Source organism: Paramisgurnus dabryanus, chromosome 23 (assembly GCF_030506205.2).
Source record: "Paramisgurnus dabryanus chromosome 23, PD_genome_1.1, whole genome shotgun sequence".
NCBI classification, from domain to species: domain Eukaryota; kingdom Metazoa; phylum Chordata; class Actinopteri; order Cypriniformes; family Cobitidae; genus Paramisgurnus; species Paramisgurnus dabryanus.
In genome coordinates, this window is record NC_133359.1 from 15,220,487 (window position 1) to 15,246,078 (window position 25,592).

The 25,592-nt window shown below is 39.3% G+C and overlaps 1 protein-coding gene across 1 annotated transcript; it reads left to right on the forward strand.

Moving 5' to 3' along the window:
* The first annotated feature begins 1,632 nt into the window (after window positions 1–1,632).
* Window positions 1,633–25,296, forward strand: cry2 (cryptochrome circadian regulator 2). Its single transcript, XM_065291643.2, has 12 exons — window positions 1,633–1,924; window positions 3,363–3,471; window positions 7,999–8,141; window positions 12,274–12,458; window positions 12,615–12,703; window positions 12,796–12,936; window positions 13,019–13,330; window positions 15,905–16,056; window positions 16,506–16,708; window positions 17,521–17,604; window positions 21,981–22,198; window positions 23,919–25,296. The coding sequence occupies exons 1-11, from the start codon at window positions 1,767–1,769 to the stop codon at window positions 22,190–22,192; spliced, it is 1,788 nt and encodes a 595-aa protein (XP_065147715.1). The 5' UTR covers window positions 1,633–1,766; the 3' UTR covers window positions 22,193–22,198; window positions 23,919–25,296.
* The last annotated feature ends 296 nt before the right edge of the window (window positions 25,297–25,592 follow it).

The window sequence follows — 25,592 nt, forward strand, 5'->3', positions numbered from 1 at the left end:
AAATAATATGTAGTTATATATCCATGTGATTGAATACACATTTACTGCTATACAAACTCAAACATACTTATGTGGTTTAATATAGAGTCTCATTCAAAAACAGTTGGGGAAATTTTAATAACTTAGCTTCAAGCGCCCTCTAGAGGACAATGTGTGACTAAAAACATGAAGGAGTACGTTTGTATATTCACGTATCAGTTAAGGTTACATCATAGACTGTACATGGTTTTACTACAGTTAAAACAAAAAAACATGGTTACTGTAGTAAAACCATGATTACCACAACCATGGTTTTCAAAAACCATTACACCATGTTACACCAAAAAACATGGCTACTACTTTTAACAGAAAAAAAACATGATTCATTTTCGTTAGGCACATCACTCTTTGTTAAAGTGTATGTGTCAGGTGGCTAAAAAAACAGTCAATATTGTGCATTAGCCATTTAATATTGATATTAAAATTTTACAATCCTTCAACATTTATTCGATGGCACTGAACCAAACTAAAAAAAAATCTAATGTTACAGCCGTTGTACAGACCACACATTGCCAATTATTAATGCGCTAACGTTCACTAGAGCAGAAAGCTTTGGCGTTATTTTTGTGGCAGTATTTATATTTTATTACACCAGCTATACTTATTTTCGAAATTAATTACTAAAAACATAGAAATGCTTAAATACTGGGTGGGCTTGAATAGGTCACTACTGGGACAAGACGGATTTGCACAGTGAATGAACTGTATAATTTGTTTCATGTCTGAAATTATTTTAGCGATACGCAGAACTGCCCAGAGGGGGCGCAAAAGTCCCATTCAAATCAAATGAGTGTAGTGTTCTCAAACTCTTTATGTGAAGTATAAAATAATATTAAATGTTGAAGATTTTTTGAAGACATAAATCACATATCCATGTATGCACACTTTTGTGTACAAATCACACAACACTCAGCAACAAAATAAATCTGCAAAATACCACAGCTTTGGGCCCCACCAATCCCACAATCCACATCGAAAGCGTGACGCTCACTGACGGCTACAATACAATATTAATCACGCTGTAAAACCACTAATGCCAGAAGCAACTGAAGTATACTTTATAATAAACTGTAGTAAAATTCATGGACCGTGTTTAGTAGACCTAAATGTTTAAAGGGGACATATCATGAAAATCTGACTTTTTCCATGTTTAAGTGCTATAATTGGGTCCGCACTGCTTTAATCAACCTAGAAAACCCTTTTTAAGTACTGATAAACAGCCACTATCTCGCTAATAAACAACCAGTTAATAGTGAGAATTGGAAACTACACTGGTGCAAGTGCTTTGATTTAGATTTCAAAACATTAACACTACAGGTATCCATAACTATATGATATATAGTTTATTATGTGCATGCAATCCCCTTTCTGCCGTGTAGTCGGGGTGCTTTCATATTAAAATGTCAAGCGTGACATCCCTCTCCAGCAGTGTTTTTCTAGTTGAATGAACCGATCATGTCATGATTTGAAGCTTATTTCCCACGAACGAGACGATCAACACACAAGAGAAACGTGACAGGGCTGGATCTTCATTATAATAATCTGTACACGTGTCGTACTCCTGACCAATGAACAGGAGAGGAGGCGGGAAATCGTCGCGTGTACTGACTGCTCTCAATCTGAAACTTCAGAGAGAGGCGTAATGTGACCACTGGACGATTGGAAACTGGAATTTTTGGGCGACCATCAACTTCCGTTGGATATCTAGGATGGACTAAATCGCAACTATGGTGGTGAATTCTGTGCATTGGTTTCGCAAGGGGCTGCGACTTCACGATAATCCGGCTTTGCAGGAAGCTCTCAATGGCGCGGATACTGTACGCTGTGTTTATATTTTGGACCCGTGGTTCGCAGGTTCGGCCAACGTTGGAGTCAACAGATGGAGGTTTGTGGCGTGACTTCTGGACATATAGATGGGCGCGGGACAGCTGGTTGTGGTGCACATATAAAGAGAAGATATAGTGGCGTAGCTTTTTTGCAGTCGTCGTATTGTTGTTTTGGCCATCGCATATAGGTAAATCTAATAGGTGTGTGTGATGCGTCGTTGCGCAGACCTTTCGTTTTATGACATCAAGTATCGCGAGAGTGTTACAAACGTTCTTCTTCCGAATCGCTCTCGCGCTAATATGATGTATGATAAATCAGTCTGCGCAGCTCGCACGAAGTCAAACAGCTCGTGTGTCTTCTAGCTGGTGATCTGATATGTAATACTGATCACATTTATTGTCTAATTTAACCGTACACAATATGTTTAGATTGAATACCCGTGTTTTTTTTTTTAAATAAAAAATAAAGTTATGTATATTAACAGTGCCGCAGTCATTCAAAGGGCCCACCTGCTGTTCACAGCATGTAAACAAACTTTACTAGACACTTCTGCCTACCTCTTAAGCAAACCATTAAATAATTTGAACCAAAACCCGAAAAAAATATTAATCACCAATGTATTCGTGATAGATAATTGCGTGAAGGTAGCTAGCGCAGGCTAATCGCGCCCAGTCGATTTGCTCACGCCCACTTGCTGACTTACATTTTATATAACTTAAACTACCAATATCATTATTACGTTATTGCGTCATTTTCTCGAAAATGTGTCTCTGTGACTGAAACTCGCAAGATTTAAGAAAGCACTAGACAAGAGTTTACATGATAGATCTCGAGTCACGTGTTTTATCTAACATGACATGCTAGATGTGTTTTGCGAATAAAATCTGGAAAAAGATACAGGCAAATAAATGCATTAGGACATTGCTATTATTATAGAACATTACCATAATATCTTACGTATGAATTTATTTATTTTCGGCAAAATTATGCAAAAATCTATATTAATTTATTTTAATTTCTAATGGTGCATGCTGACCTATCATATAGGCGTAATTACAATATATGTATTTAAAATATTATTTGGTAAAGTACAGATAATCAAAATATATTAAAAGCATAAATGGATAACTTCAGTTAAATAATATGATGATGACTAATAGTATATGAAAGATAAGATGTAGTAATTATGTCAATCAAAGATGAAGACTGTTCTTTGTCTCTAAAAGAAAATTATTCTTAACCCATTATAATATGCAGAAACAACTAAATCAACTGTAAAATTGATTTTCCCAAAAATTTCGACACTGTGGATCGGTGGTGCTTTAAAATACTGGAGGTACAGGTACATTGAAGGATGTGGTTGTGGTGTGATATCCAAAATAAATAAAACATCTAACTCATGCTATTATTGAAAAAAAAGGAGACTAATAACAAACTCAAAAGTGTATCCTATAATTTTTCACATTCGCCAATTAATAATCGACTTTCACTGACAGGTTTTTACTGGAATCCTTAGAAGATTTGGACACAAGTTTGAGAAAACTGAACTCAAGGCTTTTTGTAGTACGGGGGCAGCCTACAGATGTCTTCCCCAGACTCTTCAAGGTCAGTATGATACACAATGACATTCATCACATCTAATAATAGCTTCTAATATCTAAACCCTTATGTCTGGTAACCTAAAAGAATGACAGACTAGATCAGTTGTAGACCAGGTCTATGGGCATAACATACCTGAATATGAAATGCAGTGATTCTTCAAATAAACTATTGTACTTTGGTTAAAACTTGTTATTATGATAAATCTTTGTAGAGGATGGGCAAAATGTCATGAGTTAGGCTAATAGTATAGTTTTGACACATACGCAAGGATCCACGGCACGTACAGTGCGCGCACCACAGGATTTTTGTTACCACGCATACATTGTAGTATTCGTAGGTCACGCATGCGCTTACAAGAGAATGTAGTATGTAGCCCAATATATGCACTGCGCTGAACGTCTGTGTATGTACACGAACGAGTCAAATAAACTATGCTTTGCAAGGACGTGTGTTGCATGCGTTTGATCTGCTGTGTAAAGTGTAGAGACCGCAGTAGGAGTGATGTGGTGAGCATCTTCCAGGTAATGCAGTCATCAAAAAGTGATTCTTTTGCGTGCACAGGATATATTGACAGTACTGCAGTGTTACTGTGACAGTGTTGGGTGCAAATCACAGTCAAAGTTGTTCACCTCACTTTGAAGCGTCATCTTGTTTTTTTGTGCTATATAATGATTTAACGTAAATATCTGAGACAGCCTGCATGGAGGACGTTAATGAACCTTCTCAGCTTTGTTGTGTTTGTCAGCTCGGATTTTTTTGCCTTGGTCATTAAGTGCACTTTATTACCCTTGAGATGCTTACTGGCTTTCGGTAGAAAAGTTATGCAGAATCACAAACTTTCAATGGTAATGCATTTCTGTAAGATTTAAATAACATCCCCTTAGGAGTGGGCGTTAAGCAGGGTTTCCCGCAGCACATTTCAGTTCAGGTGGGCCACCTAACCCCCTTAACTAGGTCGTCCAAAAAATGTAAAATAATTTCGCTGCACAAAAGGCTGTCAAGTGCGTCTCTGAGAATAGCGCGTATGAGCTTTACACCGCGAGCGGGACGCGCGCCACACGGCCGAAATGAGAAAGATCTGGTCCGGACCGTCACTGTCTGGAGGATAACTAGCCAATGATAAAACATCTCGGAGAATAGCGTGTACGCGCTTCACAACGCCCTTTGCCATGCCCACTCACCCAACCCTACCACCTTAACTAACAAATTTTCTGCGGGAAACCCTTGTTAAGGTAGGATAAACTGGTAGAAAATTGTCAACAGGTAATGATTTCGGACTATCGTCTATATCGAGGTTACATACTTGGTGTGCATGTTGTCACATGTTAAGTGTAATTTATAGTCGTGCATAGATTATGCGCTCTGCTTAGCCTGACGCGCACCTCGCCAGAACTTTAACAATCCATCTGTTCTACGTGGACCGCAAGTGCTGTCTAATTGGTTAACTAGAACCCGTCCCTTCAGTTACGCATCTTTATAACATTACTTTATGCTTTTCGTGAAGACACATTTCTAAAGGACACATTGTTCTGGGAAGGTTAATTTCCAGTGTTGTCTGGGGACTCCTAAGCTTCCATGGCCTTGTGGGATAGAAAAGTGTTCATGCTATGCATACTTGGAAATCTCTGCTAAGGCAGGAGGACATTTAGATATTTCTGCCATACTTGTTGCATACAATATGGAAGTATCAATTTTGGACACAGGAATTATCTTGGACACTTAGGTGTTTCCAATAGTATTCATCACTTAAACACACCTTTCATTACATGTCCTACATTAGACGCTCTAGTTTAAAGTATTAAACTAAACTGCTACCTATTAAGGGTGAGGGTTGGTTTTGTTATAAAAGTGCACACTTCATTCTGCCATACTTCTGAAATAGTTTTCCCGCTGATCCACAGCATTTACAGGTTGCAAAAGAGTTTCTATGGTTGCTTTGGCAGGTTAATAGCGTCATCTATGCAAGCTTGGTCTTTTATCAGAGCAGGGGGTGAGAGCACCAGAACGTCAGCACTTCAAAGTGCACTTGTATAACCATAAAGACAGGGTTTAAATTGGGCCGGGGCCGTCCGGGGCTAAGCCCCGGCACATAGGCTGAAGGTCTCGCTCTGCTCTTGCCAGTGTACCCGCTGCGCTGGTGCGTGTGCACTGACGCGAAGGGAATAATGTGTTTTCATTCATTATGATGCATACTCACCAACGCAAGTTCAACGATTTGCGCGAGCAGATTACATACAAAGTCAATGCAAAGACGCAACCAGGCGCGTCCTCGCACGGGGCGATGAAAATGACGCGAATTGGGCGCCGCAGTTGCCGCGAAAACACGCGCTTTTCCCTTTAAATGCGTCTTCGCGCAAGTTATGCAGCTCAAGCGAAAACACTCAGAACTTCAAGAACGCGCTCTCACGCAGGATCATTTGACGAGAGAGACAGAGAGAGAGAGACAGAGAGGTAAGAATGGTGCCCACGTCGAGAAAACTTCATAGAAGACTAGAAACGTGTAAAGGATTAAAGTATGTATATGCCACTCATCTAAATACATTATGTTAACTGGATAACACTGGATGTAACTATTGTATAGTTTAATAAAATAATGTATTTTGATTACACAAATCAAACCTAACTATATGATTGTTTTAGCTGCTGACCAGCATAGGGAATCTCTATGGCTAATTTCTAAGACATGTTGCTGATACAGTACTGTGTGTTGTACCTCTTCTTGTTAATTGAGTCTTTTGGGGTAGCCTATCTTATGCCTAGAATTATTCAAGGATGTTAATTCTTTTAACTTCCTTTAAAATTTGATCAATTGTGCATAATGACATGTGCAACAAATGTCAAACTCATAGATTTGCATCATTTAAAATTCAGAAGCTCTTTTTAAAATATTTTGGGTCAACCTCTGGCACAGCTTTAAAGCTGAAACTTATCAAATCCTATAGAGGTCCAGAATGTCATTGAAACACACCAGTGGCTTTGCTATCATCAGTATTAAACATGTTACCCCTTGAGGTACCCCTCCCCGCAGAGCCCCCCCACATAACAAATCCCAATTTAACCCCTGCATAAAGATACTGAATTAGCTACAGTACGCATCTTCTGAACACTACATGTGAAAATTACCTTAGCGACTTGTAAAAGGATTTTGACATGACTGAAAATGATTCACCTTTTCAGGCCTCTTATTGGTGACCAAACGTAAAATTGGCCACTGAAAGTACTCGCTGTTGAAAGCAGATGCTGCTGGTTGAATACAAAGTTCTGATTTATTTATTTTTTATTCCATTGCTATTCTATTTTTAAGCAGGCAAAATTAAATCAAATTTTTTTTCAGAACATTTGACCAATTTTTTACCAGTCAACTTAAAACATAACCACACTGAAGTAACATCTTTTCCAAAAAACATTATTTTTATGTTCAGAGATATTTATAATGTTTTATAGTGTATTGATTGTAGTTTAAAAACACACAGTCATAATCTCACATCACATGTTAAAGGAAACAATTCAACTATTATTTCTCTTTAAACTATTCATAACATTCTCCTATGATTTGTTTAAAGTTTGATTAGATTTTTCATCAATAATTTAGTCAATAATTTGAATAATGTATGTTATGATGCTATAATTGACTTCTTTTTAACCATGAATCTGTTCAAGTCATTCGTTTGTGAATTATACATTTTTTAGTCACACTGTTCCCATTGCCAATGCAGACATCGCAAACGTTTTGTATAGGTTATTGTTTACTGTATTGTTTGTTCGGACCGTTGTATTTTATTCAGACGAGCACACTCTGTGCAGACTAGGGATGCACGGAATCCAGGATTCGGACGAATACTGGGCTTTTTGACGGGGTTCGGGTTCGGCCAAATCTTAGATTTTTTTTCCACCGAACCCTAGGCTTGTGCTACGCTGGTCGACGTCACACGGCTGTTGATTACACACATCGGGTGCTGACGTAGAGATAAGCGTTTTTTCTGGTGAGCCAGGGGCGGTTCACATTTCGCGGACGCACCTGGAAAAAACGAGCGTGTCGCACCGTATCACTTTCATTATGCATAGGCTTATGGTAATTGTCAAAAAAGTTTTTCCCACTTGTCATCCTGGCATAATGTTGCCTATCCTTTTTTTTACAGATAAAATTAAATAAAATGAAAAAAACACTGTTGTGGACATTGTTTACTACATTAATGTGTTTTACTGTGTTAATGGAATAAGGATGCGAGTAGGATTCGGTATTCGGTTTCGGATTCGGCCGAATCTTAAACAGTGGATCATGGATCAGTTTAGATCATGGTTTCAGGTGCTATTACTCCACCCCACACAGTGTACATGGGAAGAAAGCGAAATTTTGCCCCAGCGGCTGCTGTGTAATCGGATGATAAATTAAAAACGCTCCAGAACGTTAATTTGAATTTATTGAAAAAATCTGTAAAATTGCCCAGCTCTAATATAAGACTTGAATTGTAACTATATTGTTTAGTTAATTTAATCATTTTAAATTTCTTCTGTCTCTTTGTCTCTCAGGAGTGGAATGTCACGCGTCTTACGTTTGAGTATGACCCGGAGCCTTATGGGAAAGAAAGAGATGCAGCCATCATCAAAATGGCACACGAGTACGGAGTGGAAACCGTGGTACGAAATATTCACACGCTCTACAATCCCGACAGGTAGGTGATAGTGTGCTCATCAAGTACTGTGCCTTTCGACATACAGACAGCTTAAAGGGACACTCCACTTTTTTTGAAAATATGCTCATTTTCCAGCTCCCCTAAACATTTGATTTTTACAGTTTTGGAATCCATTCAGCCGATCTCCGGGTCTGGTGCTAGCACTTTTAGCATAGATTAGCACAATCCATTGAATCTGATTAGACCATTAGCATCATGCTAAAAAATAACCTATTTGAAACTTGACACTTCTGTAGTTACATCGTATACTAAGACATAAAAGACATAAAATTAAAAGCAGTGATGCACCGATGTATCGGCCGCCGATATTTATCAGCCGATTTTTGATGAATTTGAAACCATCGGCATATCGGCAATAGCACGAGAAAGGCCGATACCGATTGTTTATTAATTAAATGCATACAGAAATCCATTATATGTAAAAATGAGTTAATGTTGTTAATAAAATAAATGCTGAATAGCAAAAACCACCGTTGAAGGTTGTCATGTTGTCTTATTATATTTGTTTTAGCTTAATTTGTGCCTCTCTTATTATGTTGGTCAGTTGAATGTTAATTAGATCAAATCCATGTTCAGTTAAAATAATTTGATGCAGAAATAAACTAGCTAATAGACCAACTGTATAGTATTGTATACAAGTGTTTAATATCGGTATCGGCCAGAAGTTGTCTGTTTAAATCGGTATCGGCATCGGCCCAAAAAAATCCTATCGGTGCATCCCTAATTAAAAGTTGTGATTTTCTACTCAGATATGGCTAGGACTATACTCTCATTCTGGCGTAATAATCAAGGACTTTGCTGCCGTAACATGGCTGCAGCAGGCGTAGTGATATTACGCACTGCCCGAAAATAGTCCCCTTGGTTACTTTCAATGGCAGGGAACTATTTTCAGGCAGTGCGTAATATCAGTACGCCAGCTGCAGCCATGTTACTGCAGCAAAGCTGTAAAAATCAAATGTTTAACTCGAGGGGAGCTGGAAAATTGTGAATATTTTTTTTTTAAAAAGTGGAGTGTCCCTTTAAAAAGCAGAACGTCCCAGAGACAGACTATGATGTGTGTGGACCCCCCCAAGCCATTCCTCTTGATCGGAAGTAAAGAGAGATCGTTGAGGAGGGGAGGAGATTTGTGATTTACTACAAAATTCCAACAAAAATTAACTCTTAATTTTTTTTTTTTTGTGGTGGTGGTTGACTGGCTGTTATAAGAGAGTAATTGGACAAACCAGTAAAATTTGCTTACAGCCCATATTGAAGTTTGATTTTAGTCGTCATTGTATATATCCATTAAAATAAAAATTACTGGAAAAGGCATTAAGATTTATTGGTAAAATATTGTAAAAAAAAAGTGTTCAAAATGAATATTTTCTTTTTATCTAGAAAAAATATGGCGCACTAGTATGTAAACTGAAATTTTAACTTAGTCAAGTTTGCATTCAGTTTGCCTTCTCTCTCAGAAACTTACCAAACAGGACTGCCTGTTTCAGATCGGTGTGCCGTATTCACTGTTTTTGTGATGTGTAAAAACAAATTGCTTAAGTTACATAAATGAGATTAATGCTTGTAATGTGCCCAGTCTCTGCGTCTCATTCATGGGGAATAGCATGAGCTCATATCATACTCTTGTATAAACACATGTGCGGGTGTGCGTGTGACGTCCAAAGCTTTTCTAGGCTGAGGTCGAATGAAAAGACTCGATGCTGCCATCAAGTGACGGGATGGAGGTGCTGACGGTCACACTGTGAAACATGTGATGCGAGGGTGGGAGGGTAAAATAGCTCAGCATGCAAGTCACCATTGCAAACATGTGCGCCAGGCTTCTCCCAGCAAACACGCGGGCGCCCTCTGATCCTACTGCGTGCTGAGAGAACTAACCAATGGCAGAAGCTCCACCCCGGACTGATATAGATAGTTGTATAAGATTAGAACTATAAATAAGAAAGGGTTTGGTAATGTGACAAGGATGTTGTTAGTGTCTTAGGGAAGTCAATGAGAATATAAACTTCTCACCTGAAAGAGCCTTGTGCTGGATACGAAGCTCGTTTTAAGAATCTGGGGAAATGGGTTTCTCTGGAAATGCCAGACAAACTGTCCCACTTGATCTTGAGTGACTGCTTTAGTGACTTTGTTTTCTTGAGAATACATTTTGGGTTTCAATGTAGCGCCACATAAAGGTTGCCTGGGAAAAGTGCTGGAAAATCTGTTTCACACAGTTATGCAAGCTTTATTTGTCCATGTAGTAGGAATTAGATTGTACTTAAATAATAAAAATAGAAAATATATTGTGCTATTTAAGATTTGTGTTTACCCTGCATATATTTTTATTGACCATACCACAAAAAAACTACATTATGATATATTTAATATATTTCATGTTTGTGCTTTCCATTAAATGCTTTGGTTAGAAAATATTTTACTAAAAATACCAATTTACAGTTAACATGAATAAAACTTTTGGTGATGCATTTAAATGAACAGAATTCAACATCATTTTATCCAAAGTGACTTACAAATGAGAGAGCGTTTAACATTTTGTCTAAGATCGCACTCTTAGAAATAAAGGTACAAAACTTTCACTAGTGTGGTTCCCTTTTAAGAGGTACACCTAAATCAGGGGAAGGAAGGCTTGTCTGAAGCGTGGCCAACAGCCAATCACTGTGGCCGCAACACAAGCTCCGGTCTTCCATAAACGTAATTGGCTGGCTCTGCCTAGGTTATTTGCATAAGGCGATATGATTGGCTGACGCACGCGTTGAGAAATGTTCAACTTCTGACGCGGCGCCGACGGATCCACAATTCAGTTCGCCAACGCTTGACGTCACCCATTAAAAGTGAATGGGAAGCGTTAACGCTTACGCCCCGTGTGAATGCGCCGTATAGACGGTTTCATTGGACGCACGTGATACACGTCTGGATCCGAACCTTACTTCCTGTTACGTTTTTTAATGGTCTGACTAGTTGCTAAACTAATCTCTTGAACAAATGCCTCGTCGAAAATAACAAATGTTTGGTTTCCTATATAATCTATGTTTTGTTTTGTTTGCTTGTTATATAAATAAACTATGTTTAAAGAACTTTGTTGTTATTTAACATTAGCGGAGTTTACCGGAAGTTACGTGCGTACCGCGACAGCGGCTTGTTTATGTTGTTACTGCTGAAACGGTCTATAAGTCAAGATAGCTTGACGGCCATGGGTGCGTTTCCCAAACAACGACATAACTCGTTGCTGAACGACCATAGTACGATGCATCGTTGGAGAAACGAACTACCTTGTCACGACTGTTTCCCGAAAGCATAGTAACTTTGTCGCACATTCGTCGTTTGAACGATGTTGGTTTAACAATATAGTTGATGATGTCACGTGGGAGGTAGAGTACTAATTAATCTGTACAAATTGATTTAATGTCAGATTATTGCTAGAAATAACATATATTCCATCGGAAGACTGATTTTGTTACCATGATTTAGTTATCAAGATATTTAATTCACGCACAAGTTCCCTCTTACGTCACTCCTCCCAGGGATTCCCCCAGGGTCTTAAAGCTTGTAGGCTGAGCACATGCGCAGTTTTCAAATGCAGTGCTTTTGATTCTGTTTACAAATTTAAAGACGTCAAATAAAATTTTAATATATTATTCGAATGATGGATATAGACTGTACTACATGTTTTTTGCTTATTTTGTTCAAAAGCATGATCAATGTAAGTCTAAATATGATAATAACAAGGAACGATGCTTCTAACGACAAGTCAAGGGCTGTCGTTCCAACGACACAAGTTTGCGAATGTTCGTTTGAACGATGGTTTTGGGAAATACCAAATCGTTGAACGATGTTAGTAACGATGGAACTTACGATGTTTGTTGGCTAATGATGGTTTTGGGAAACGCACCCTAGGGTGGAGATGCATTTTGGTAGCCCAACTGCAAGGCACAATAGCCCCGGGACGTCAGGCTATACATTTTGCGTTCTCTGAAACCAAATATAAACTCATTTTTGGGGGAACAAGTCAACCTAAGGAAACCGCTTTCTTGCATTTGTTCTTTATTGACCTACACTCCCTAAATAGCTATTTTAAGGCAACGATAACTTAGCCGTGCTCTTGTTTTTCTCTCAGGATCATAGAAATGAACAACCACAGCCCTCCCCTCACTTTCAAGAGATTTCAAGCCATCGTAAACAGACTCGAACTCCCCAGAAAGCCCCTCCCGACCATCACTCAAGAACAGATGGCCAGGTGCCGGACGCAGATCTCCGACAGTCACGATGAGCGATACGGCGTCCCGTCCCTCGAGGAGCTGGGTACGACTGTCCTTTAAAAGTTTTAAAGATTAACTTTGGAGACCTTCTTTGCATTATCTACAAACAAGGTCTTGCTATCAATTAGGTGTTTAATGTCTTGAATACAGAATAATACAGTAAAAATGTAAACAAAAGGTTGAATTGTTTTATCATTAGGTTTCAAGACTCAAGCTGACAGCCCACATGTGTGGAAGGGAGGTGAAACTGAAGCCCTTGAGCGACTCAATAAACACTTGGACAGAAAGGTTAGATTTGGAGCAGCTTGAATTAAGTCTGTTTTATGTTTTATGTGTATTTAAGTCTATTTGCGTATAATATGTATTTTGTTTGGATGCAGGCTTGGGTAGCAAATTTCGAGAGGCCTAGAATAAGCGCTCAGTCACTGTTCGCCAGCCCGACCGGCCTCAGTCCTTACCTACGATTCGGCTGTCTGTCATGTCGCATGTTTTACTATAATCTCCGTGAACTTTATATGAAGGTGAGTGTCTTTGTGTAGAGTCATGAGTTTTATTTAAAGTAGACTTAATGTTTATTAAGTCATTTGTCATGATCTCTTCCAGCTACGGAGACCCTCCAGTCCCCCTCTTTCGCTCTTTGGTCAGCTGCTATGGCGAGAGTTTTTTTACACGGCGGCCACCAACAACCCAAACTTTGACCGTATGGAGGGAAACCCCATCTGCGTGCAGATCCCGTGGGATCACAACCCTGAGGCGCTGGCGAAGTGGGCCGAGGGTCGGACGGGGTTCCCGTGGATCGATGCCATCATGACCCAGCTCAGACAGGAGGGCTGGATTCATCACCTGGCTCGGCACGCTGTGGCTTGCTTCCTGACTCGTGGAGATCTGTGGATCAGCTGGGAGAGTGGGATGAAGGTGAATGAGATGACGTCATACGCTTTATAAAGAGGACAATGCTTGTGGTGTAGTGTGTGCTGTTCTTCTTTCTTTCTCTCTTTTACTTTTTTCTTTCTTGATTTTCTTTCTTATTTTCGTGTGCTTGTCTATCCCTACCATCTTCACCTTGTCTTAACTTTCACTCTTATGTCATTTGTTTCTTTATTATTTATTCTTTACTTTCTTCCTTCCTTTTCCTACACTTTTTTTTTCTCTTCTTTACTTTCTTTGTACCTTTTCTCTTCTTCCTTCATCCTTTCTCTCCCTCATTCTTTTTTCTTTTGTTCTTCTTACTTCCTTTCCTTCGTTTATTTTTTCTGTTTCTCTTTCATTTTTTTGTCCCTCTCTGTCTTTTTCATTTTTTCTTAGTTTTTTTTTTTTCGTTTTATCTTTACTCTTCATTGTTTTTGACTTTCTCTTTGTTTCTTTCTTTTTCTCTAATTTCATTTCTTTACGTCTATCTATCTATCTATCTATCTATCTATCTATCTATCTATCTATCTATCTATCTATCTATCTATCTATCTATCTATTAGGGCTGCACGATTTGGGTAATTTTTCCCATTGCGGTTATTGATGCTAAAATTGCGATGTGCGATTGCGACTATACTAAATGGTATCATGAGTCAACTTGATGGGTTTTAAAGAATATCCACACACAGTTTAGCTAAAATGTGTATTTGTAAAACTAGAAATGTTTTCGTATTGCCACGTGATGTAGCAACAGCTCAGTGTCAGTAATCCTAAATCCAAAATACCGCCATACAACAGACATAGAGTTTTTTTTTAGCTACCAGATCACTGTAAACCTCCTCTGTATCCATCTTCGCTCTGGTATAAGTGACGAAGCACACCACACACGTGCATGCCACACGTGCATTGCCGTTTTTGTTCATTTTTCTTTCTTTTTTTTAAACAGCAAGAAAAATCATCAAACTGTTATCAGAAAGTTTGTGTTCACAAGTCCACACATTTATTTATTTAATATAATTGCAACATTTTGCTGTCATATAATTGCACAGGCTGACATTGCGATTGCGATTGCGATGCGATTAATTGTGCAGCACTACTATCTATCTATATATCTATATATCTATATATCTTTTTCTGCTTTCATTTCATTCATTCTTTAATTTCTTTCTTTCTTTCTTTTCTTTTCTTTTCTTTTCTTTTCTTTTCTTTGTTCCATTGCAGCCTTTCTTTTTTTCTTTCTCTGCTTTCATTCTTTCATTTCTGTCTTTTTTTCTTTCTTTCTTTTTCTTTCTGTCCCTGCTTTCTTTCTTTCTTTCTGTCCCTGCTTTCTTGCTTTCTTTCTTTCTTTCTGTCTCTGCTTGTTTCTTTCTTTCTTTCTTTCTTTCTGTCTCTGCTTTCTTTCTTTCTTTCTTTCTTTCTTTCTTTCTTTCTTTCTTTCTGTCTCTGCTTGCTTTCTTTCTTTCTTTCTGTCTCTGCTTGTTTCTTTCTTTCTTTCTTTCTTTCTGTCTCTGCTTTCTTTCTTTCTATCTTTCTATCTGTCTCTGCTTTCGTTCCCTGCTTTCTTTCTTTCTTTCTTTCTTTCTTTCTATCTGTCTCTGCTTTCTTTCTTTTTTTCTTTCTTTCTTTCTTTGCTTTCTTTCTCCCTCTGCTTTCTTTTATTCATTTTTTTTTCTTCCTGTCTCTGCTTTCATTCTTTTAATTATTTATTTCCTTTTCTTGCTTTCATTGTTTTCCTTTCTTTCTATTTGCTTTACTTTTTATTTCTTTATTTTCTTTATTCCATTGTTACCTTTCTTTAATTTCGTTCTTTCTTTTTCTCTGCTTTCATTCTTTTTTTCTGTCTGTCTCTACTTTAATTCTAAAATTTCTTTCTTTTCTTTTTTCTTTCTATATTTCTTTCTGTCTCTGCTTTCTTTCTTTCTTTCGTTCTTTCTGTCTCTGCTTTAATTTTTTTAATTAATTTTTTCTTTCTTTATTTCTTTCTGTCTCCTTTCTTTCTTTCTTTCTTTCTTTCTTTCTTTCTTTCTGCCTCTGCTTTCTTTCGTTCTTTCTTTCTGCCTCTGCTTTCTTTCGTTCTTTCTGGTTCTGCTTTTATTGTTTAATTTCTTTCTTTCTTTCTTTCTTTTTTCTCTTTCTTTCTGTCTCTGCTTTCTTTCTTTCTTTTTTCTTTTGTTCTGTCTCTGTGTTTCTTTCATTTCTTTCTTTGTTTCTTTTCTTTCTTTCTTTCATTGTTGCCTTTCTTTCTTTCATTTATTGTTTCATTTTTTTCTTCCTCGCTGATTTCCTTCTTTTCCTTGTTCCTTTTAATTATTAATTTTTTCTTCCTTCTTTCCCTGCATCTTTTGTTGCATCCTTTCATTTTTCACTTCTTGCTTTCTTTATTTTATTCTCTTTCTTTTCCTTGTTTCTTCCATTTTTCCTTTATTTCTTTTTTCCATCCTTCCTTTCTCCATACATTCTTTACCTGCTTCCATTGTTGCGTTTTTTCCTTCTTTACTTCCTCCTCCTTTTTCTCTTGTTAATTCTCTTTTTTCTGTCTTTCTTGTGTCATTCATTCATCTTCTCCCTCCTCTGTGTCAGGTATTCGAGGAGCTGTTGCTGGACGCAGACTGGAGCGTGAACGCGGGCAGCTGGATGTGGTTGTCCTGCAGTGCGTTCTTTCAGCAGTTCTTTCACTGTTATTGTCCCGTGGGCTTTGGTCGCAGAACAGATCCCAGCGGTGACTACATCAGGTACCCAAACCAGCCCGAATCGCACCTGGAACACAGTGACACAGCACATGTTATATCAGTGGCAGGTGTTACATATCATGAAAAATCATCCATTCATGTTGCATAAAGGCTTATGTAAACCTCCCCTGTGCATATCAAAAGAAACCAGCTGCTGTTTTCAATTCAAATCTGGTTATTTCAAGCGACATCAGCGCACAAAGTAGTCATAATAGACGTCAGAGTTTATTTCTTATTCTTTCTCCTTCCTGGTTTCATCTTTCGTTGTTTAGAAACATCATAGTTATTTATATAGGAAAATATGTAGAGCTGGTTTTGCTGATCGCTATTATAATTGCTCATACTGGGATTGACATGGACAATTACAGAGTTTAAAAAAAAACATGGAATGGAAGACACACGCTGAACCTATAGAAAAAACACTTACTCTGTGCTTTTCTGTCTTGGGCCAGGAGGTACATCCCAAAGTTGAAAGACTTTCCCAACCGCTACATTTACGAGCCTTGGAACGCTCCCGAATCGGTGCAGAAGGCGGCCAACTGCGTTGTGGGTGTGGACTACCCCAAACCCATGATCAACCACGCCGAGAGCAGCCGCCTCAACATTGAACGCATGAAGCAGGTTTATCAGCAGCTCTCACACTACAGAGGCCTTAGTGAGTGACCCAATAATTGTTATTTAGCTTATTTTGTTAAAAAGGAATAGTTTATAACAGAAGTCTCCAACCTTTTTGTGAGCAAGGGGCTACTACAATAAATAAAACAATCTGGGGGGCTATTTTCTTAAAGTAGAGTACTCAAAACGTTTTACTTGTTGGTTTTATTTTTTTACTTGTTGATATGTTTTGTCATTGTCATTGTTTAAAATGTAAACATGCATAAAAGAAGCCAAGCTAATATAAGAATATATAATAAATAAATAAATATTCAAATTGAGGCATTTAATAGAATGTGCTTTGGCGGGCAACCTTGTTGGAAATCACTGGTTTATATTAAAGTTGTTTCATAATTTATTCACCTTCATGCCATTCCAGATGTATATGACTTCCTTTCTTCAGTTAAACACAAATAATTTGATGTCAAAATGCTTATCTTCTTATATGGGGGTCAACATGACAGCTCCAAAAAACACAAACATCCATTATTCAAGTAAATCCAATGACTTGAATGGGTTAATACTTGGTTTCTGAAGCAAAGCAACAATAGTTTTGCGAGAGAAAAAATATTTTGAACTTGGTCAGCTATTGATACCTTGCATATATAATAGTACATTGAAATTTACATTTACAATAATGTTAAATATCATTATTAATCTTAATATAAAATTATTTTTGTGTTCAACTGAAGAAAGTCTTATACATCTGAATTTTCATATTTGTCTAAATCATTTGTTGCATAGCTGTTAACTGATTTATAAACATTAACAATCTCTTTCTCACTTTCTGTCGGTATCTCACTCACTTTGCAGGTTTGCTCGCCTCTGTCCCGACAATCCAGGAAGAGGCGGAGCCTCCGATGTCTGATGACTCTCAGGCCAGCAGCAGCACTGGGGGTGAGAAACATCACACTAATAGATTTCTATTAAAGCTTTCACTTTAGTTCTCTGTCTTTAATGCCACAGCTAAATATAGTCTCTGCATTATAAACATTTGCTCAAAAATATTTAGTACAAATCTAATGTAGCCCAGTAGTAGAGCATTGCATTAGCTACGCAAACATTAGTGGGTTCGAACCCAGGATCACACATACTGATAAAACGTTTATCTTTCAAGGATATTTTACAGTACGTCATTTTGAATTAAAGGCAAAATGTAAATGTTGTAAAAATATTACAGACCAATCTTGTTTCTGCAACTGTTGCCCAACATACGGCCAGACAAACAGTAGTTTTATTCCTGCCTAAATCGGCATCATTGTAAATCGTTGGTTTGTTACGAGAGATTGAAGACAGATGGGACTCAAAATGGAATTGTGTCAAGATGCCTCGGCTCGCAGTATAAATAAACACACTAAATGACTTTACGCAGTCTATTATTTCATTTAAAATTAATCAAAGAACAATATTGACTAAACTCAAGATCTAGTCGCCTGTTTCATTGAAGGAAAATATCCATTAGCATCAATTAGTTTTATCTTTAATTGTGATGTGTTTATACATGTGACGTCTGTAAAAATCCAGCTTAAGTCATTTTTGTGATTTGATATATCCTACATAATAAAGAACATTGGGTCTCATTTACTAAGCATGCGTACGCATGTATTTGTTCGTGAAGTATTCGTTCGGACATTTTAACTAACAAATCATGAATCAACAAAAACTTTTATACTAAAATTTTCTCTAAATGTTTGCTTCTTCTTTCTTTCGTGTGTCCTCATCAAATGTCCAGCTCAGTAGAACTCAGCCATGTTCTCATCTCAGGTCCCACATCGAAGAGGCCGGCCTCCGAGGGTGGTTTATACAATGGACAGATGGTGATTATGTGCTCAGCGGTCTGCTCTGGCTCCCCGCACTCACACACTGCACTGTCCTCCAGGCCCCACTTCCTCATCGATGCTTTGTAACGTCCAACCCCAGTTCGCAGGCGGTTTAGCAGGGTCCATTGCCGGCGTGGCAGATCCTCTCCTTCAAGACCGCCTCCAGGGTCAAAGATATAACGGTGGATTCGTGAGGGCCCTGTTGACTCCCACTCCTGCTTCCAGGCTGCCGCGAGCCATGCCTCTGTGGACAGGTCCTCAGGGATAGACCTGAGCAGATCTTGTGCCGCCTTGTTGTACGGGTGGCGGGACTTCAGTCTATGAGGTGGCAATGCTGTTATGGTGGTATTGTGCAGGATATGCCAGTTGTATCTTTGGGCTTTCCTTGCAAGAGCGAGGGTAGCAGCCTCTCGTCGGAGGCCGGCCGGGGCAATTCCCGCTAGTATTGGCAGATGGTAAACAGGGGTGGATTTCAGACAACCAGTTATGATCCGAAGGGCAGTGTTTATGGCAGTGTCGACTTTCCTGACGTGTGGGCTTCTGCACCAGGCTGGAGCACAGTATTCAGCTGTGGAGAAAACGAGAGCTACTGTTGATATTCGAAGCACCTTGGCAGTTGCACCCCAGCTAGTACCAGCGAGGCGTCGAATTATTGCGACCCTTGATGACACTTTGGCCGTCACTTCTTCAAGGTGTTGTTTGAATGTTAAAGATCTATCCAGACGTACGCCAAGGTACCGTGGGGCTTGCTGGAACTCAAGGCGCTTGTTATTCACGAATATGTCCAGTTCCCGTCTGGCCTCACTGTTGTTCAAATGGTAAGCTGCTGCAACTGTCTTGCCGATGCTGAGCTGTAAACGCCACTCACGCAGGTAGGCTGCCAAGGTGTCCATGTCCTGGTTTAGGCTGGCCTGCATCTGCTCCCATGTTTGTTGTCTCGTCATAATGGCCAGGTCGTCAGCGTAACCATATTTCCGGGATGTTGTTTCCGGTAAGTCGTGGATGTAGATATTGAATAACATCGGTGCGAGGACAGAACCCTGCGGAACACCATTCCTCAGCCTTCTAAGCCTGCTGCATTGACCGTCACTGGTCTTTAAGGTGAAGCTGCGGTTCGTCACCATCTCAATGATGAACTTCACCATGTGCCGGTCGGGAATGATCTTTAATAGCTTTAGGTGGAGTCCGCGGTGCCAGACAGTATCATAAGCAGCTGTGAGATCAAGCAACACTACTCCAGCCTTCTGTTTTTCTTGAAAGCTGTCCTCAATGTCTTGGGTGAGCAGTGTCACCTGGTCAACCGTTGACCGACCGCGCCGGAAGCCGGCTTGTTCCCGTGGGAGTTGAGGGTCCACTATTGGCTCGATACGAGTATAGATCAGTCTCTCCATGATTTTGAATGGAACGCAGAGCAGTGAGATGGGTCGGTAGGATTTGGGGTCTTCAGCAGGCTTGTTTGGTTTTGGAAGGGCTATGACAGCAGCGCGGCGCCATATCCTCGGGAGCTTGGACCTCCGAAGGCATGTCGAGTAGAATGAGCAGAGCCATACAGATGTTCTTGCACTCTGGTGGATCACAAACTCAGGGTGGATGTAATCATGGCCTGGTGCTTTCCCTTGTTTGGTCTTACTCAAGGCAGTCTGGAGTTCAGCTATTGTGAATTCCCCTGACAAGTTGGCGTCCACACTAGCTGCTCTACACAGGGAAGTCACCTGGTGTGAGGTTGTGCGGGCAAAGTTCTTATCGGCATCAGGAAAACAGCTGTTCTTAAGGAGCTGGGATGCAATGGCATTTGCTGTTATTGGGCACCGGGAGGTCGATGGTGTTCTACCTGTCAGCTGATTTATTGTCCGCCACGCCTTACGGCTGGAGTGGGTGAAGTCAATTGACTGAACTACTTCTGTCCACCTTGACCTTCGGGTGGCATCTAGCTTCTGAAGAAGTACCGTTGCAGATTCTTCAACTTCCTCCCTGGAGCTCGCCTGCTGATGGACATGCAGGAGGTGGCTACATTCTCCATCCCAGCCCGGGATGTAGTTTGTGTTAAAGCCACGGGGGATGGTTTTTCTTGCTGCCCCAAGGAGTACTCTACAGTAGGCTGCATACCCAGCGTCCACATCGGCATTGTCTGGTTCTGGGAGACAGGATGATGCCTTTTCTGTCTCCTCTGTGAATAACTGCCAGTTTGCCTTACGAAAGTTCCATCTCCTGACGGGTTTCCCAGCAACTGGCTGCACCAGGGATGGGACCTTTATGATGGACGGTCGGTGGTGTGAGCGGGGGAACCTATCAAGGACACGTCTCTCTGGCTTTTGAGCCGTGTGCCACACAGCGAAAGCCAAGTCCGGGTTGGTGTAGGTGTTCCAGCGTGCTGAAAAGAAGCTTGGAGGTTCTTTGGGGTCAAACAGCAGCAACGCATTGGCACTGGAGGCCCATTGGCTTAATGTCTCTCCATTCGGTGTAGTATGACTGTAACCCCAGTCTATGTGTTGGCAGTTAAAGTCCCCTGCATAGATGGCGGGTGCAGGTGCCGGTGGAAGTGATGCCATGGTCAGCATTGATGGTGGGGGCTTGTAAACATTGACAACCGTTGTGGTTTGCACCTTAGTGGACAGCCATTCGATACTCGAGCCTGGTGGAGATTGGCCAGTGGCTGTCCAACTAAGGTTGTTCCTTACGAAGGTTGCAAGTCCATGCTGTTTGCTGTAGGTTGACCCAGCAAGCTGGAAACCAGGCAGTTTGAGGATGTTATCACTGTCGCGGTGTGTCTCCTGGAGAAGGACGGCTGCTACTTTGTGGGAGTCAACGAGATGGTAGATGACTTCCATTTTGGCGGTGGTAAGGCCCTCTACATTAAGTTGGAACACCGACAGACCCTGGTACTCGATGGTCGGGATGGTCACTCGTCCTGACCTGGACGCACCATGTCCCTTTGGTCTCTTGCACCTCGGCCTGCCAGCTAGATGATGATGATGATGATGACTGGTTGGCGACATTAGTTTCGCAAGCTGGTCTTGCACCATTTCTTGCTACTTACGGAGGAGGCCACGTGAAGGCTGTCGTCATCTCCCCCATGTTTGCAATAACGTAAGAACAACTTAGGCCACAAGTACACAATAATCACAAACAAGGAAAAAGAACTTTATAATAAGTATGTGTTTTATATATTTTATATATCTTTTCCTTGTTTGCGTATTTGTTGTCTAAGTTCTTCTTAAGTTTTTGCATATGGTACATTTAAAATAAATTTAAAGTTTTTGTTGAATCATGATTTGTTAGTTAAAATGTCTACGTACATTTTACGAACAAATTTGTGCGTACGCATGCTTAGTGAATGAGACCCATTGTGTAAAAACTTACCTTGATATCTTAAATATTAGTATGGAAATCTGTGTGAAATCAATGATTAATATCAAACTTCAATGCTAATTAGCTTTTGTTTTTTTTTTACAGGTCAAGCATCAACCCCCTCCTCACACCAGCCTGCTCCAGCACCATCGTCCCCACCTTATTCCGACACCTCGAGCCCCACAGCGATGGCCTCCGCCACCCACGCACAGAGGAAAAGGGTTCGACCCTCTGAGCTCCCGGGCAAACAGAAGTCAAAAGTCAAGCACACCAGCCAAACCAAAGGAGTTGAGCAGACGACAGAGGAAATCCAGTGACCACAGGTACAGCACAGTGACCACAGCGAACAGTAGATTTCGTGAAACGCAATAAGCTATGAGAGGCTGTGCTATATTGTGAAACATATCATGTTTGGCGCAATGTTTTTTTTTGTTTGTTTGTTCAATTTGTGAAATGTTCATGGTCATTAGTATGATTCATTAAAATAAGCTTTGTAGAAGTTGGTTTATACAACCTCTCCTCATTGCTGTATTAATTCAGAGGTTATCTGAGCTTTATAAAGTCACCACCAGGCCTGAAAGCATTTATGGGTCAATGGCGTGACATACATTTTTTTGTGTCCGTATGGATAAATTAGGGCGTTTTCACATTAGCACTTTTGGTGCGCACCCGGGTTCGATTGACATCAGAGTTCGGTACATTTGGATGATGTGAACGCTGTCTTCCGAACTCGGGTACGCACCCGCGAAACGTACTCGAGTCCGCTTAAAAAGGGTGGTCTGGGGTCCGGTTCATGTGAACTCCAGATCGGTTCGCTGCTAATGTGAGCGCAATCGTACCAAATCGCGGAAGTGAACCGCTGTTAATTACGTATTATATGGAATGTCCCACCAAAACAGACGTGTGTGTTTGTGTGCGTGCACTTACCTTGACAATAAAATGCATAGAATGCTTGCTTGAGTTTTGTTCTTATTTTTTTAAACCTTTGGTTTTGTTTTCAAAGAAATAATACAGAAACGCACTTTCATCTGTCTGTCCCAAACATACTAAAGTCGTTTCGATGACAATGGTCTGTCCGCCGACGTCAATTTTTGCGGTGGCATTCAGAAATCGTCTCTCTGCTTGCAGTTCGTCACTCACGCTTGTCGTCTTCTCGTTTACAGCGGTTGCCAAGCAACATGAGAAAGCGCCGGCTGCAGCTTGATGATGCAAGCGTACCGCGGTTCGGATGCAAAAATAATGGCATGGGGAGGGGGGAGCAATCGAACTCTGGTTCGGACCAGGCAATCGCACCAAATGTGAAACCATCCTTAAATGTTAAAGGGTTCTAATTTCAAAATAAATTTGCTGATTTTTTGCATACATGAGGACCAAGTCTAAAATTTCTAGTTTTATTTTATTTTGAAAGAATATTTGGGGGATAATTACAAAAATGTCAATGTGGTGTAACCGGTCTGTTTCAATTGGTGTAACTAGGTTTTTTTGATTAAAATATAAATATATTCATATAAAAATGTGGAATAAAATTCGATCATCTAATTTAGTGTAATGAAAAAAAAAGATTTTTTTACATACATTTTTACATCATTTGTCAAAGGTTATATAGAAAACAGAGCTGTTTTCAGCATATGTCAGGACAAAAATTACAAAAACGCATTAAAATGTACATTTAGAAATTTTTTTTTTTTTTAAGTTTACACTTACATGCCATCAAGGTGGATAAAATATTTAATATTTCTCATTCTTTGGCGCAATTGCCGGTTACACCATTTGACATTTTCAGGTCCATTCAGTCTTAACTTTCATAAAAATGTTTCTAATGTATTTTTATTGCATAAAATTAACATAAATGCACTGTGCATTGAAACAAACCTGATGCATACTTTTAAAACAAGTAAAAAATTTGAATTTCTCATCTTGCCGTCTTGTTTTTTCACTGACCCTTATACCAAAGTCAATGATTAGGCTACTTCAAAAGAGAGGAAAATCAGCATGCTGATGGTATTGTATCATGTTTATAAATGATCTGTTTACTCTTTTCAGGTTGGGACTGCTTTGCCAATGAAATACCAGAAGGAATCGGAGGAATCTCCCTCCCTGTATCATCCAGAAACATGGAAAAATGGCGCCACCTTCTGCAATAGAACAGAAACTGCACCATAAGAAAATAATGTAACTAAAGCTGCACTTCTGCTGCAATTTATCATATATGGAGAACGGGCTTCAGCTTTTCTTATCGGATAGTTGGAATATTTTTTTTTTTCAAAATTAACCCTGATTGTAACAAGAAAAAGATCTGAATCAGATTGTAAAGAAATGGTTCCCCCAGATATAAAAATTGACATTCACACTCTTCCCATGTTTTCCACATGTATGACTCTGGAAAGCACACAAGGAGAAATGTCTACTGGTTGCTTATTTCTATACAGTTACAATAAATAGGTACTGGAGCTCTCAAGAAGAAAGTAAAAGTATAATAAATGGATGTAAAAGTATCATCACAATGGTCCATATGACTTCATGTCATAGCTTTGTGTGAGGAACACACTTATTTAAGAGTTATTTAATCAGCATTCATTGTAACTGTATGGAAAAACAATCGGTAGCCTACTTATCATGTTTTGGTAGTTCATGGAAGAAAGTTAGATGAGAGTCAGTAAATAACACTGATAACACTACCATGCATGAGTACCAAAACTAACAGATATTGCACTTGCTATTGACCATTTAGGTTACTGAGCATTTTACTGACAGTATTCATGAAATCTAGCCAAATGTTATGCATTGGTATATCAATATTTCTATAGCATATTGGTATAAAAACATCATAAATACGTGGTGAAATATTGAGTGTAATATGGCCTGACGTGGTCTTACCACGTGAATTGGTAGTCATGATTATAATTGCTTGCAAACCACAACCAACTAGTTCTCACACGCAATGAAGAATTTAATTCCTATGGTTTCTGGTTTAGTAGTTAGTCCCTGTAAATGTATTCTTTGTAAACATAGCGCAAACATTTCGTTGGCTCTGGCTGCTATTACGTTTTTCAAATGTAATCATATTAAGCGCGATTTATTTACCAAATAAAGAACTTTTTATAAAGTCGTCGAAAAATTCTACATTCCACTACATGTTAATTCGCAATAATTTTAACAAATGATTTATCTGTAGCGATGTGGAACAGCTTTATTTATTTTTGTCCCTTTTTCGTTTTTGTATTGTATAATAGAGTTTATTTTCTTTAAAAGACGGATGGGATTGTATAAGCTGTTCTGTTCGTAGTGACTAATTTATTGAAGCCTTTTCACCGCATGCATCTGTCAGCGACAAACGAAATGTTTCTGCGGTATATTGCATCTACAATATTTTGCTGTAGAATACAATATATGAAAATAAATTTCTTGAACCTATTTGAAACATTTTTGGGTTTGTTTTCTACTGTTTTTCTGTGCTTTGTAGATGTGCTTGCTGAGGTACAGTAAGCAACATTGGTCACTTTCTAATACAGAAAACCTATGGACATGTGTGATACCCTCATCTGAGAAGCTTGTTTTTACTTTTTCAGTGAGTGATCAGACGAAAGTAGTCGAAAATTATCTCTGACACCCACTTCATTTCTTCCGTCATATTGGTCTTTAATCTATTACAACACGCCCTATATTATGATGTTTAAAAATACCGTCTGTCTTTCATAATAAGCTATTTAAATCAAA

Coding starts and splice junctions, on each gene's coding strand:
- cry2 (XM_065291643.2), top strand. CDS start 1,767: ATGGTGGTGAATTCTGTGCATTGGTTTCGCAAGGGGCTGCGACTTCAC. Junction 12,704..12,795: donor ATAAACACTTGGACAGAAAG/GTTAGATTTGGA, acceptor GTTTGGATGCAG/GCTTGGGTAGCAAATTTCGA. Junction 13,331..15,904: donor GCTGGGAGAGTGGGATGAAG/GTGAATGAGATG, acceptor CCTCTGTGTCAG/GTATTCGAGGAGCTGTTGCT.